The following is a 14,491-nucleotide window of genomic DNA, read 5'->3' as shown; positions in this document are numbered from 1 at the left end:
CAGAAATTTTTTGGTTGTTGATATTTTCTCCATTGATTTTTAGAGAGAGTGGAGTGGAAGGGAAGGAGGGGGTGAGAGAGAGAGAGAGAAACAGTGATGTGACAGAGACACGTCGATTGGCTGCCTCCCACACCCGCCCTAACCAGGGCTGGATCGAACCTGCAATCCAGGTAGATGGCATTGACTGGGAACCGAACCCGTGACCCTTCCATCCACAGGCTGGCGCTCTAACCACTGAGCCAAATTGGCCAGGGCAACATTGCACTATTTTTTACAGAGTTAAACACAGAGTCACCCTGTGATGGCAAGTCTACAGTCCCACAAATACTTTGTTGTGAAGGCTTTTATCAGCTTCATGCACTTCAGCATTTCTGAGTCTCTGAGTTTTACTGAGCTCGTGATTGGTTTATGAAAATTTCCAAGAAAATTGGTGAATACATGTTCCTGTTGTACATTTCCTGAAATTACTTAACTTGATTTCCTAAGAAAGCCTTTGACCTAATGGTCCCTGTCATCTCCTCAGCCCAGCACAGCTGCCCTGTCCCTCGGGTTTGTGACAGGCTCAGGATGTGGGTCTGCACACCAAGTCTCTCGCACAGTAATACATGGCTGTGTCCTCGGCTCTCAGGCTGCTCACCTCCACATGGGCTGTGCTCGTGGACGTGTCTGCGGTCATGGAGACTCTGCCCTGGAAATTCTGGGCATATCCAGCGCCACCACTGTTAGGGTTAATCCACCTATCCACTCAAGTCCCTGTCCCTGGGCCCATCCCACTCAGTGCAAGTAGTACTTGGTAAAGGTGTATCCAGAGCCTTGCAGAAGACCTTCACTGAGGCCCCACGCTTCTTCACCTCACCCCAGCTGCACCAGAATGTGGGCACCTGTGCCCGTTCACAGGAACACAGGCAGGAGCCCTGAGGGCAGGACCATGGAGGACACTGGGAAGGTGTGTCCCCAGAAGCAGAAGCAGGTGCTGATGCAGGAACAGGGGACCCAGAAAAGCAGGCCTCGGGGAGGGGTCAGCGTCTCTGACAAACATCAAGATGGTCGTCTCCTTTCCCCGTCCTGATCACGGGCATCTGACCTGGCCACGGAGTCCCTGTTCCACCTGTGCAGGTGTGGCTGTGGAGGGCACTGACTTATGTTGGTAGTTTTCCTGCCTGAGGACAGAAGAGCCGCAGTTGGGAAGCCTCAGTTGAGGGCATGCGTCTACTTTCGGGCCTGGGTAAAATAGTTCCTGGCTTGAGCTCGTGGCTGCATGTGGAGGGCCTGGAAGGTCTCCATGTGGGGTGAGCATGTGCTGCAGTGTCTAGGAGTCTCAGATGATTGAGACAGTGTCCTGTCCTTTATCCTATAAACAGTACCAAGTGCCATGTGGGTTTGTAGCCACTCCCACACACTCAGAGGTGGGTCTGTGTCCACCTGGGCCCTGGGACTCGCTTCCACCCATCCTGAGGCTGAGACTGGAGAGGACTCTGGGTGGCGGCCACTACAGCTGGGACACTGCAGACACTACCAGGTGGTGAGCCTTGGGCCAGACCTGAGGACAGACCCAGCAGAGTCCCCCGTGACCATTCTCGGGCCCACAGATTGAAGCCCCTTGAAGACCCCAAACCTGCATGAGGGGACAAACCAGAGAAAGGGCAGGAGGAGAAATTGGCAGTGCTTTGTCGGCTGACTCAGGTGAGGCTGTTCTCCCAGGTCACCTGGTGGGGGACAGCAGCAGGCAGGTGAATGAGGTCAGCTCTGTGAAAGATGCCCAGCTTCCACAGGACACCTTGTTACCAGGTCAGGCTTGGGACTCTTCCAGTTTGGGTTTCCACCCCATTGGTCATCTTCCCTCCTCACCTCCTGCCCCGAACACCAGGACCCGGCATCCCACGTGGAGACAGACTCACTGCTCAGTGACCCCTAAGGTGCATCAGCCAGTTCCCTGCAGGAGCCGCCATCTCCTTCCGCATCTGCGTCTCTAGGTGACCCCGGTGTTGGTTACACCCAGGCTCTCCAGAGACTCTGGAGGAGGAGAGAAACTTTGCCTGCGACATTAAAGAAAGAGAGAAAAGGGTCTGAGGCCCTGGAGAAGGGGTCTTGAGCTTGGGGTGGAAGCTGCACATGTCGGGGCTCCAGCAAGGATATGGGTCTGTAGTTCTGTTTCCTTGGAGGGTCCTTCTCTGGTTGGGTATCAGGGTAATGCTGCCTCATAAGTGGGTTTGATGATGTTCTCTCTAACAGAGAACCCTCACTCTGAGGACCCTGATTGTCCCTCTCCCCCGAACCCCCACTCTCCTTCCTTAACTTCACCCTCGAAATCCTAGCTTCCCCACCCTGGTACTCTCATAAGGGCAGAGCCCCAGGTCCCCATTCCCCTTGCACTGTGTGGCCTTGGGCCTGCCATGTTCTCTCCTTTGCCTGTAAGTTGACCTTGTAGTTCAAGCCTCTGAAGGTTGTTGCTGAGCTGGGTTCTGCAGTCATGACATTCCACAGGAGCCAGTGCAGCACAACCTGGACCAGGTGGGGCCACAAGGTCCTGGGTGGGTGCCTCAGAGGTTCCTGCCAAGATCATCCTCTCAACAGGCTGGGAGAGACCCATCGTTCCCTGTACTGCCTGTGGTTCTCCAGGGTAGGAAGGCTGACAGTACCCATCCAGGCTCAGAGTGTGTCACTTCCTCAGCGTTGGTGGCCCTGATAGCCACGCATTTGTGGCCACTGCTACAGAGCGCCTATCAGGCAGAAACACAGTATTGGTGACTGGCTTTGTGTCAAATAGCACGTTCTTCTTGGAGGTTGTACTGTTGACACTCCCACGGGCACCCTGCTGAGGGCACCTTGGAGGGTCCCAGCCTACAGGGCTATGGCAGTTCCTTTTCTGTTGCAAATTCCTTTGTAACTGCATCTCTCAGGGACACACACACACACACACACATCTCCGGGCAGCCAAAGTTCCATTGCAGAAGGTGTCTCTACTGGCCTTTCCAGGGCATGGCAGGTAGCAGATCGCACAGGACTGGCATCTTTAATTTCTGCTGACGTGTTCATCCAGCCAAGTCACCAACTCCCAGAGATCAGAGTCTGGTGGAAGGCGGAGGCTTCTCCCTTCACTCGGGTACCCGTGGGTGCTGGCACCCTGCAGCCTCCACACTTCACGTGCTGCTGCAAGAGCATGAAGTGGCGCCAACGCTCAGCCCGTCCACAGTGTCCTAGAGGGAAGAGCAAATCTACTTGGACTTTGAGAGGCCAGGTACTCATGTTCCACCCCCCGTGGACACAGTGAAGAGGGAGTGAGGGAGTCTGTCGCCATCACAGTATGAGGGGGGAGGTTAGCACTCTGTGAGGACCCACAAGTCATAGAACGGGGAAGGAATGGGGGCCAGCAGGACACTAGAAAGCAGAGAGAGAAACGGTGTACAACCCTCAAAATGTATCAGTGGTCACATTATGTTTAAATAGTGACTATAATACACTTTAAATAAAGGGGAACTGGCCCCCCTATATGGGGAAAATAATGATCGCTTCCTACCACGACCTGCTCATGAATTTCCCATCCCTTACTAAAGAGCTATAAAATTGGATAAGAATCTGTAAAATACTAGTTCCTCAGACTGAGCACCAAAAGAGGCCCGTTGTGTCTGCAGCTGAGAGCTGATCAGCACATGCAGATGAGGAAACGCTCAAGGGCCAGGCGAGAACCACACAGAAGGGCTCAAGGGAACACCCCCTTGGTTTCCACTGGGCCAGAAATCTTTCGTGTTATCACCAGATGGGGGAAGAAAAGGAAAGCCTCCTGATTCAGGAAGCATCCGGTAGGACACTAGGAGGTGATTTCCTCACTAAGTCCAAAAGAGCTTCAAGCAGGAATCAGAAGGAGCTCACAGTTTGAAAACTTCTTAGTTGCAAACCAGAATGAGACACATGTAGTTAAAGAATTAAATAATTTGAACACCTATGAAGGTAAAATTAACAAAGCCCAGCTCCGCCTGCCAAGGAGAAAGCGAGCTGGCAGGGAATGTAACTCTGCTGTAATTATGTAGCATATCCGCACATGCTTGAGGGAAGGGGAATGTTACTGTGCTGTAATTATGTAGCATATCTGCTGGTGCTCTAGGGAAGCCTGACCTGACCCTGCTTCCTCCTCCTCTCTTCTTTCCACCTGGCACTGCCTCTCCTCCCCCAGCTCCACCCCAGCTGGAAGCAAGTGCAGCCACACCCAGTGCCACGCCCTGTAACTGTTACCTAATCCCCTTAGCTGACCCACTCAGGGTAGGTTTTCCTTCAGTATCTTCTTGGTAGGAAGTGGCCAGGCACAGGGTTGGGGCCTGGCTTCACTGAGGACCTTCCCTTTCTCCATTCCCGCTGACGGTTCTCCTCCACCAAGAGCATGAGGCTGGTGGAGGGCTCGGTCTCCCTGAGGGTGCCCCTCTTGCTGCTTGGGCTCTGGGTGGTGCTGGCTCCAGTCCAGAGTTCTCAAGATCATCCCTCGTGGCGCTACATCTCCTCCGAGGTGGTGATTCCCAGGGAAGAGCTGCACCTTGGCAAAGGTGTTCGGATTCCAGGCTGGCTCTCCTACAGCCTGAGTTTTGGGGGCCAGAGACATGTTATTCACATGCGGCGAAAGAAACTGTTTTGGCCCCGAGATCTGGTGATAATGACTCAGGATGACCAGGGAGCCTTGCAGATGGATTACCCCTTTGTCCCTGTGGACTGTTACTACCTCGGCTACCTGGAGGATGTCCCTCTTTCCATGGTCACCGTGGACACGTGCTATGGGGGCCTGGACGGTATCATGAAGTTGGATGACCTTGCCTATGAAATCAAACCCCTGAAGGATTCCCACAGGTTTGAACACATAGTTTCTCAGATAGTGGCAGACACCAATGCCATAGGACCCATGTTCCCGCTGGGACACAAGGAAGAGAGGCACCCACTGTCGTCTCAGGTGAACTTCAGTTTAGTCTCCAGGGTCAGTAGTAAGCTCTACGCATCCCACCGAGGAAAGATAAGAGGCTGCCTCATGATTGCCCACTCACTTTTCACTGCGCAAAGCAATGTGACAAGATGTGTCGAATTCCTAATAAAGTTAGGTAGTATAATGAACTCCTTGTTCCGAGGTCTTGATACAACGTACTATGTCAGCGTCCTAATCGTTTATAACAAGGGAGAGCCAGCCAATATGCGTGACTATAAAGTGCCAGGTGGCGGATTTGCTGAGAATTACAAACGTATGATTTATGAGCCTCTTCGTCCATTTACAGGCTTAATTGTGAATAGAGATGCACCCAATGACGTTCAGGCTGCATCAGTTCCCTACAGTTTTTGCGAGTCTAAAGCTCTTATCTTTATGGCTTTACTAGGCAGACATGTTTTATTGATAGGGGTTATAGCCACCCAGAAGACTGCGAGGACTATGGGTATAAAATATGATACAGAATATTGTATTTGCCAGAGGAGAACCACATGCATTATGTCCAGATACCCTGGGTTGACAGATGCATTCAGTAACTGTTCCTATGTGGACATTCAAAGCCTGCTTATGTTAAATGAATTAGATTGCCTATTCCACGTGGAAAGCGTATGGTTTAATAGAAGCCTGACAGAGGAACGATGTGGAAACTACGTGGTGGACAACAATGAGCAGTGTGACTGTGGATCCTTCAAACAGTGTTATAGCAATGAATGCTGCAACAATGACTGCACACTTACGTCTGGGAGTGTCTGTAACTCAGGCAGGTGCTGCGCAAACTGTACCAATGCCCCTGCGGGGTGGCTCTGCAGATCAATGCAAAACATCTGTGATCTTCCAGAGTACTGCCCCGGGTCGAGACCCACATGTCCTGAGGATGTTTATCTGCAAGATGGAACCCCATGTTCTGAAGACGGCTACTGCTATCATGGAAACTGTACTGACCTCAACATGCACTGCAAGGAGATCTTCGGCACAAGTGCTCGGAACGGTCCAGATGCCTGCTACAGCATCAACACAAAGGGCCACCGATTTGGACACTGTAAGCTCAGCCGGACAATGTACATACAGGGTTGTAAGGACCCTGACGTTAAGTGTGGGCGCCTACAGTGTGTCAACGTCACTCATTTGCCTCGGCTGCAGGACCACGTGGGATTCCACCAGTCTCTGATCAGCGGGACCTTGTGTTTTGGGGTGGGTACGCACCGCGGGACAGGAGCAACTGATGTTGGTGCTGTGAAGACTGGCGCCCCCTGTGGTGGTGGAAAGTTCTGTATTGAGGGCCTCTGCAGTGGTATTGTGGCTTCAATAAAGTACAACTGTACTCCTTCGAGATGCAATTTTAGGGGAGTTTGCAACAGTAAAAATCGCTGCCATTGCCATGTAGGCTGGGACCCTCCTTATTGCATAGCCATAGGTCCCGGAGGCAGTATGGATAGCGGTCCCCCTCCAAGAAGAAGGCGGTCAGTACGGCCAAGTGATATGTCCATAATCTATTTGAGAGTGGTTTTTGGTCGCCTGTATGCTCTCCTAGCTTCGGTCCTCTTCGGAATGGCCACAAATGTGAAAACTATCAAGACCTCTGAGGTCGAAGGAGTGAAAAGAGAGGAAGAAGTGCCAGAAGTGCCAGAAGAAGATGAAGCCTAAACAGGCAATCAGCCTTCCGACCCCTGTACAACTATAGGCAACATAGAAGAAACACCCAAAGATATGTCACCATAACCAGCTGGCAGAGCTCAAGCCCACATTTCTGGGTGTCTGCAGGGGTCCTGCTGTTCATCACGGGTGAGCGAGCGGCGTGGGCATTTGCACACCATCTCTCTTTGACAGCTCGCTGCCCAGCACTCTGAACTAAAGCTTGAAAGCCACATGTTGGTGTCCTGTATAGTTTTTGTAAGTCTGTAGGAGCCCTAACTGAGCCCAAGTCTTGGGCCTGGAGAGGAGACCTGGTCAGCAGCTGTTCTTGACCTGTGGATGCATGTCCCAGGATTAGTGGCAGTGGTCACAAGTTCCTTTAGGGCCAGTTCATGGCAGTTCCCCACAATCGTGCCCTTGCGCACCAAGTTTTCCCTCAGTCTCCATGTAACCTCTCCTTTTCTAAACAGGTTGGGTTCAGGGCAATGGTATGTTCCCCCCAACCAACCCTGCCTGTTTCACCCGGGGGTGGCAGGGGGCTGCGGGCTGAGAGCCAGGCTTCATTGTTGGCTAGTGACACCTGTGTCACCCTGGAGAGCAAAGTTCCCTGTGGGGAGGCTGCGATCATTCAGTGTTGTTCAATCAGGAAATGAGGTAGACGTGGAGATCAGGGACCCTGGCCTTCAGGGGAGCCTGCGCGTGTGGGCCCCCCCTCCTTGCCTGTGCACTTCAGAGAAGGGCCGTGAGTGCGCCTAAGTCCTGGGGAGTCATGACTTCGTCTTCACAACAGGCCTGTGGGGCTGGAAACCAGCATACCTCTGTGTCTGAATAGTTTTCCAAGAAATGCTATTATGTTAATTTTTAATGTAATGTAAAATTAATAAAAATGAAACAAATTTCACAGCAAGATTTAAAATTAGATATTTCCTCCATGCAATACAGGTACATTGTGTGGAATTTAAAAGCCAAAAATTCCCACAAATTCAAGGACCCGGGGTGACCTTGATGGACAGACACGTTAGGTGGTCGTTAGGAGAGGAAATTGGGACGCGTGTTGGCCCCATATTTATTGACACTTTCTTCTGTGAGTGGTCATGGTGGAGGGAGCTGGGGAGAGTGAGCAGGGCTCCTGGCCCTTGGAGCCCAGGGTCTAGGTCAGAGTTGGTGAGAACTGAACAGTAGATGACTGGGTCCTGTGGGGGTGGTTCCCACATCCCCCCCAGTAAGTGAGGAGCAAGAGGGAGCCGTGTGGCAGGGAGCAGACACCTGGGGGTGGAGGTCCTGGGGGATGATCATAACCTCCGTGGGGCCAGGTGTGCCTGTCAGAAGGAAGGAAACCAGTGGGGACAGGTGGGCATGTAGGGGTCAGAGAGCCTGAGCTCAGCACACAGGTGCCTGGACTGCGCTTGGTCTCTCTGTGTGGGAGCTTTTCGACCACAGGAAGACTAGGGCACTCACGTGGCTCTTTGTCAAGAAAGAGAAGGACACGCAGGAGCCGGGGAAGGGAAGGCCCCCAGGCGTGGCCGTATCTCACCTGCAGACAGGCACTATCCCTTCTTCATTTGTTGTCTGCCGTGAGAAGAGGAGGCATTAGAGCCAGAAAGAAGTGTCCCTGATGCGGCCGAGCACTCGGAGAGCAAATCCCGGCTCCCAAGAGGTAGACCCTTTCTTCCCCCAAGTCCACAGCAGCCTCTGGGGCTGGTCCTTGTGCTGAGAGGGTCGTGAGCGCCCCCTGCAGCCCCCCACTCCCTCACCGGGCTTGTGTCTGGCTCACCCTGACCTCCCCTCACTGTGTCTCGCACAGTAATACACGGCCGGGTCCTCGGTGGGCACAGAGCTCAGCTGTAAAGAGAACTGGTTCCTGGACGTGTCAGCAGGGTGGAGATTGGCCCTGGAAGGCGGGGCTGTAGCTGGTGCTCCTGTCCAGCACCCCATCCACTGCAACCCTTCCCCAGGGCTCTTGCGGATCCAGCTCCAGTAGTAACTGCTGGTGACCGAGCCCCCGGAGACAGTGCAGGTGAGGGAGAGGGTCTGCGAGGGCTTCACCAGTCCTGGGCCCGACTCCTGCAGCTTCACCTGGGAGGGGACACCTGGGGACAAGGGGCACCGGTCCCTGTCAGTTATGTGCAGTCACAACCCCCCATAGACCCCTGTCTGACATCGGAGACCCTCACCTTGGGGGCTGTCACCAGGCACAGGAGGAGACCCAGCAGGCTCATCTTCTTCTAGACCAAGGCCCTGCCTTCCCCAGAGCCCTCAGCCCTGTGTGAGGAGAGAGCTGTGAGCCCCACAACCCAGGAGGGGATTTACCCTGGAGCCTGAAGGGAAGTTTGCATGTGGGGGGCTCTGTTCTTATAAATTGGGGTTGAGGGGACTGAGTCAGTGTCCCCTCTGAGTATTTCTTCACCTGACCACATGCACTGTGTGATCTGGGATGTGAGGACACTTGGCTTGTGAGGTGCATTGCAAGCAGGTCAAAGGACAGCCCCCCTTCTGAGTGGAAGAGTAAGTGTGGAATCTCATGGATTTTCTAGTAGACATGGTAAGGATGTAGCTTTATGTTCAAACACTTTCCAAAGCCCCAACTATTAAAATATCTACGATTGATGCCCGGCCGGGCGTGGCTCAGCGTTTGAGCGTCGGCCTAGGATCCAGGCGATCGGGGTTCGATTCCTGGTCAGGGTACATGCCCCGGTTGTGGGCTAGGCAGCCGATCAATGACTCTCTCATCATTGATGTTTCTCTCTCTCTCCCTCTCCCTTCCTCTCTCTGAAATCAATAAAGATATTAAAAAAAATAAAATAAAAATCTACGATTGAGAAGGTTTTATAATCATAATTTTATTTTTTGTAATATGTTGATTTTAAGTTCACTATAAATATAGTCCCCAAATATAGGAGAGTTTTCCACCTTGGCTGTGGAGAGAAGGGCATGGGGTCACTGATGCTGGATTCACGCACCACGGAGGATGGGGTGCAGGGTGGTGTTAGACCAGTCTCCTTGGCTGTTAAGATTCTGGTGCCTGAGGCGGCCGTGGGTCCTGTCCCCGTTCTCGCAGGTGAACCAGGGCCTCACGCTCAGTGACCTGCCCCTGCACATGCTCAACAACATCTTGTACCGGCTCTCCGATGGCTGGGACATCGTGACCCTGGGCCAGGTGAGCCCCATGCTGCGCACGCTCAGCGAGGACAGGCGGCTGTGGAAGACGCTGTGTCAGTATCACTTTGCTGAGAAGCAGGTGAGTGTGGCGGTCCCTCCCAGCCCCACAGGTGCAGAGCTGCAGCATCGGAAATAATCAGAATTTATGAAGATTGCCGTGGTTTCCTTCCATAGCTTGTATGGTTTATTTTTTGTGATACTTAAAAAGAACTGTGAGTCTAATATAACCCAAAAGGAAACAGAACAGGACCCAGTTTTCTTCCCTGTGTCGAAAGCGTAGTGTGTTGCAGTCACCGGCTTCCTGTCTTTTCCCCCCGTATGGTGAGTCAGATTCAGTCCACTTGTGTCCTCTATAGTCTGCCGCCTCCCTGAGCCTTGGTTTCTCTGACCAGCAGGCAGGATGCCGCTCTCCGCTTCCTCCCTGCGTGTATTCCTGCACCGTCAGACCCAGCACAGCCGCCAGGCCCCTGCTTTCCTGTCCTCCAGGGTTAGAGCCTGTGCTGCCCTCTGACCCTCGGGTATGGGGTGAGGGCAGCCCCCTGTGCCCATATCAGATATAGGATGTGTGTAACTTACTACGTTCTTAAATTTATTTTTCCATTACAGTTGACATACAGTATTATATTAGTTTCAGGTGTATGGCTTAGTGCTTAGACCTATTTTTAAACTTAATAGTATATCATGGGCATCATGCCAGATCCAAATACTTAAATCTGTGTCATGGCTGCATGGGTCCCCTAGTAGGGACACGTGGTGTATTTGATTGGCCCTTTTGATTTGATCCAGGTAAGTTTAATTCCAGCAATTGAACATGTCATGCACTACCTGCCTCTTTTAGTAGTTTTGCACCTAACCTTATGCTGTGAAAACCATCCGCTGATTCTGACAGAACTGTGTGTGTCCAGTTCTGTAGACACCTGATCCTCTCAGAAAACGGTCACGTCGAGTGGAAGCTGATGTACTTTGCGCTGCGGAAGTGCTACCCAGCGCGAGAGCACTACGGGGACACCCTGCACTTCTGCCGGCACTGCAGCACCCTCTTCTGGAAGGTACCACCCCCAGGGCGTGGGTGTGCAGGCTGGGGCGGGGCAGTTCTCTGTACTTTAAGCGCAGTGGTTAAAACATGGGAAATTCTGTGTGATGAGAGGGTGATGGGATGTCTGTCACCAGACACCGGGCAGGGGTAGGTTCATGAATGCAGAACGTGTCCTGTGGTTTGAGTCAGAGCTGTTGAAAACCAGACGTTAGACCACTGCCCGCCCTTGGATGACTGTCCCCCTGTGGTGACTGCAGCATGTGGGGGCATGTCCCGAGGGGCGTGAGGTGGGCAGGCCTGCCTGGTGCCCTCAGGCCCCCATCCTGGGCGGAGGCAGCTTCCTGGCTAACGGCTTCTCCCACCCTTAACCTGAGAAAGAGGAAGACCTACCTCCGCTCATCTGTTTCCCCAGACCTGGCCTTCACCCCGCAGCCGTCCCGGCTGCCGTCCGGAGCTTCTAAGGGACAGTCCCACCCTAGGGTGCCTCCCAGGGCTTCTCTCAGCTCCACACATGAATCAGAGGCTTTAAAGTAAACGTGCATTTTCTCATTATTTGGTCAACACTTAATCAGATGCTGACTGCTTATCAACAAGTCTAACTCAGTGAGAAGCCTAAATGTGGACACTATCTGTGGCACTTTCCCTGTTCAGGGTATTAGGAACCCTCCTCCCGAGACTCCCCTGTTCCTGCCTTACTCTCCACTGTCTATGTCTGATAAAGACAAGTTCCCCACGCTCAGAGGCAAACTGCTTCACACGTCAACTTCGTCTCTCCTGGAACGCTGTCCATGCTGTGCCTTGGGTTAGGGTTAGGGCTAGTGCTGAATGTGCTCGGTGTGATATTTCACTGGGAAAAGGGTGACACTGGGAAGGCTGGTGTGAGCCTGACCCACGGGCATCCTACAGGCCCACCCTCCCCTTCCTCGGGGTGGGGCCTCGGCCTTCTACCTGTAAACACTACAGCTGTTTGTTTAGTTCTGTGCCGCTTAATGACCTGAACACCTTTTGAGAAATGTGTCATTGGGTGACACTGTCCTTGTGGACATCACAGATCCGATGATCCAGCTGCCAGCCTGGACAGCGTCCTGCACAGAACAGTGGGAGGTCAAGTCCAGCACAAGGGAGAGGACACAGCCCAGAGACACGTGGTCAGGAGGCGACGAGGCTGCTGCTGGCGCCACACTCGCCGTGTGCAGCAGACTCTGAGGATAGAGAGGCCCTGAGGATAGTGGATCCCTCGCTGTCACTGCCACGCGTGGTCATCCTCAGTGCTGGGCCTGGTTCCCACGTGAGCGGAGTTTCCATGGTGGCTGATGGGACCACGACAGCCGTGAATGACTTTCCACATTCTCCAGGGTTAGCTCTACGTGGAAATGTCAGCTCTGCCTCGGGTCCTCCCAGGGAGCACCCCGAGGGTCAGGTGTTACTGCACTCGTGGCTGGTCAGTTGAGACTCAGAGGGAAATGAAGCGTGGGTCCTGCTCTGAGGACCGCCTTTGAGGGGCGTGTCTTGGGGGCATTTGCTGGTGTCTTGCGCTGTCAGTAACACTGTTACTGCCCATGTGTTACCTGGTGGTTTCGGTGGTTGTCACAAATGGCGTGTGTCAGCCAGCTCCTCCTAACCTGTCTCCTTTCCTTCCCCTGCTCTCCTTCCGATCTGTCTGCACACCTCCGAGGACTGCCGCCTTGCTTTGCTGTTCAAGGTACCCGCACCTCTCCGCGCGCCCTGCCCGAGGCTAACCCTGCCGTGCCTGCCCTGCCTGGGACCCTGCGACACCCAGGGTGCAGCCTCCGCTGCCAGGCGCACGGCCTGCACTGTGTGACTTGCAGTCAGACTGCAGCGGTCGGGCTTATTTCAGCCACCACAAAAGGGTTTTCTTGAAACACCTCAGAGTCCTGCACTTGAGCGAGAGGCCAGCCTTAGGGGAAGCTCCAGACATGCCCAGTGAAGTTCCTTCTGGTAAAAGGCACTGGACAGACCTGGGTGGTCATGTCCCAACCACAGCCACCCAGACGATATGCTGACGTGACGTGGCCTCTGACTACCATGGGCTGTGACCTTCAGGCTCCCTGTTCTCTTAGGTTCACCAGCCTCCTCACACTAAACCCAGTTTTCCTGTTCAGTGCAGTCCTGGGCCTTTAGTTGCCGTCGAGCACAGCGGGGTTCCAGGGGCAGCCGGTGGGGAGCATGGCCAGGATGAGGGCGGCAGAAACCCCAGAAGTTTCCTTCCTCTAAGCAGGGCCAGCTGCCGGGGACGGACTCTGGGCCACCTGTCTGTCCATCTACTAGAGCAGAAATCTGCTGGGAGGTTTCTGTACTGAGAGGGCCTGTGCCGTTTTCATGACTCTCCTTGCCTTTGAGACGGGTCTGTGGGCCGTTTAAACCAACAGCCGGTGTCGGATCTGGGTAACCCTCTCCCTCCTCCCACAGGACTCGGGACACCCCTGCACGGCCACGGACCCTGACAGCTGCTTCATGCCCGTGTCCCCACAGCACTTCATCGACCTCTTCAAGTTTTAAAGGGCCCTCCCCATCATCTCGTCAGAGCTGGGCCCATGGGTCCTTCTGGAGCTGCAGCCAGTGTTCCTGTGACTCAGTGCTGCCTCAGGCCGGGCTTCAGGCTGGGACGAGTAGGAGCTGCTCTGTTCATCTTTGAAAGGCGGTAAGGGAACCCAGGTGAAATCACTTCAGCTTCCTTCTTTAAGAAGTTATTTTCTTCTGAGCATATAAAAATTTGAAACCGTGTACTTACAAATATGGTTCAAAAAGGACTCTGGGTTTTGAAGCCTGTGTTCTGTGCTGAGTTGACAGTAACAGCCATTAACATGCTTGACTGTCACACGATATTTTCCTGGTTTTGCAGTAACTGTGGGGGGCAGGACGATTAATCCTTGTAAATACATGGTACAGAATATTTATTTTTCTTAAGATGTATTTTAACCACATTGGTTGTGACCAAATGACTCCTCTAAATGCAGAATGATCCTAGGGAAATATTTGTATGTCCATTATGGTGTTTAGCAATTGGGTTGTGAATTGTGCAAAGTGTTTGTGACCAGCAAAGGTATGAGTTGTGTGGCCGCCCTCCAGGCCACAGCCTGAGACTGTGCAACGTGCTGCCTGGGCACTCTTGGACAGACGCCGGCCGTCTGGGTGTCCTCAGCAGCCCTGGGGAGGGATAGACAACTACTGAGAATGACAAGTCAGCAGCGGCCTGGGGCAGCCTGACTTCTCTGTACTGAAACTGCTTTTATACACAATAAATCATGTTTACTGACTTCGTCAGTTTTGCATCTTGTTGAAAATGTAGTGTTAGTGATTTTGATAACATTTATTTAACACTTTGAAACCTTTAAAAGACTGCTTTATTTTTAAAATAATGTGTGTCCATTTTAGAAAAGTTCTATAAAGGTGTATAAAAATAAAATCAATCATAATCTTGCCACCCAAAGGAAACTGCTTGCTAGAAAGAACGTGGACATCACCCCTAGGTAGCCATAGGGAGAGAGTCACTATTGTGTGTTTTCATCTGTGCTTGGAGTTAAGCCTCCCATGGAACAGTAAGTAGCATCTTTGATGCCATATTCATTTCATAACCAGTCTTTTCCCCAGAAGCATTTGTGGAAACATGGTTTTTATTGGCTACGCAGTATCACAGAGATGGAACAGTCTGCAATCTGGTTGTTTCTGGGTCTTGCTGTTCA

General features: G+C 52.7%; 2 protein-coding genes, 1 pseudogene and 1 gene segment (V, D, J or C); 3 read left to right on the top strand and 1 right to left on the bottom strand.

Moving 5' to 3' along the window:
• Positions 1–4,375: 4,375 nt before the first annotated feature.
• Positions 4,376–5,255, top strand: LOC308553607 (disintegrin and metalloproteinase domain-containing protein 20-like; the record flags this gene model as incomplete). The annotated part of the gene is made up of 2 exons (XM_081129641.1): positions 4,376–5,044; positions 5,250–5,255. 2 exons carry the CDS (start codon positions 4,376–4,378, stop codon positions 5,253–5,255), a joined length of 675 nt encoding a protein of 224 aa, XP_080985767.1.
• Positions 5,256–5,401: 146 nt separating this feature from the next.
• Positions 5,402–6,604, top strand: LOC308553606 (disintegrin and metalloproteinase domain-containing protein 29 pseudogene; annotated as a pseudogene). The gene has a single exon. The product of its transcript is annotated as a disintegrin and metalloproteinase domain-containing protein 29 pseudogene (transcript).
• A 1,758-nt stretch (positions 6,605–8,362) lies between these two features.
• LOC308553605 (immunoglobulin heavy variable 4-59-like) lies at positions 8,363–8,811 on the bottom strand. The segment is given in 2 exons: positions 8,767–8,811; positions 8,363–8,668 (listed from the first exon to the last, which is right to left on the bottom strand).
• A 557-nt stretch (positions 8,812–9,368) lies between these two features.
• On the top strand, positions 9,369–14,065 carry LOC308553038 (F-box only protein 25-like). The gene is made up of 3 exons (XM_081128550.1): positions 9,369–9,830; positions 10,657–10,800; positions 13,218–14,065. The coding sequence occupies exons 1-3, from the start codon at positions 9,561–9,563 to the stop codon at positions 13,305–13,307; spliced, it is 504 nt and encodes a 167-aa protein (XP_080984676.1). The 5' UTR covers positions 9,369–9,560; the 3' UTR covers positions 13,308–14,065.
• Positions 14,066–14,491: the final 426 nt, after the last annotated feature.

This window comes from Miniopterus schreibersii (genome assembly GCF_964146895.1).
Source record: "Miniopterus schreibersii genome assembly, chromosome: 2".
In the NCBI taxonomy this organism is placed as follows: domain Eukaryota; kingdom Metazoa; phylum Chordata; class Mammalia; order Chiroptera; family Miniopteridae; genus Miniopterus; species Miniopterus schreibersii.
This window is presented reverse-complemented; position numbering and strand designations above follow the sequence as displayed.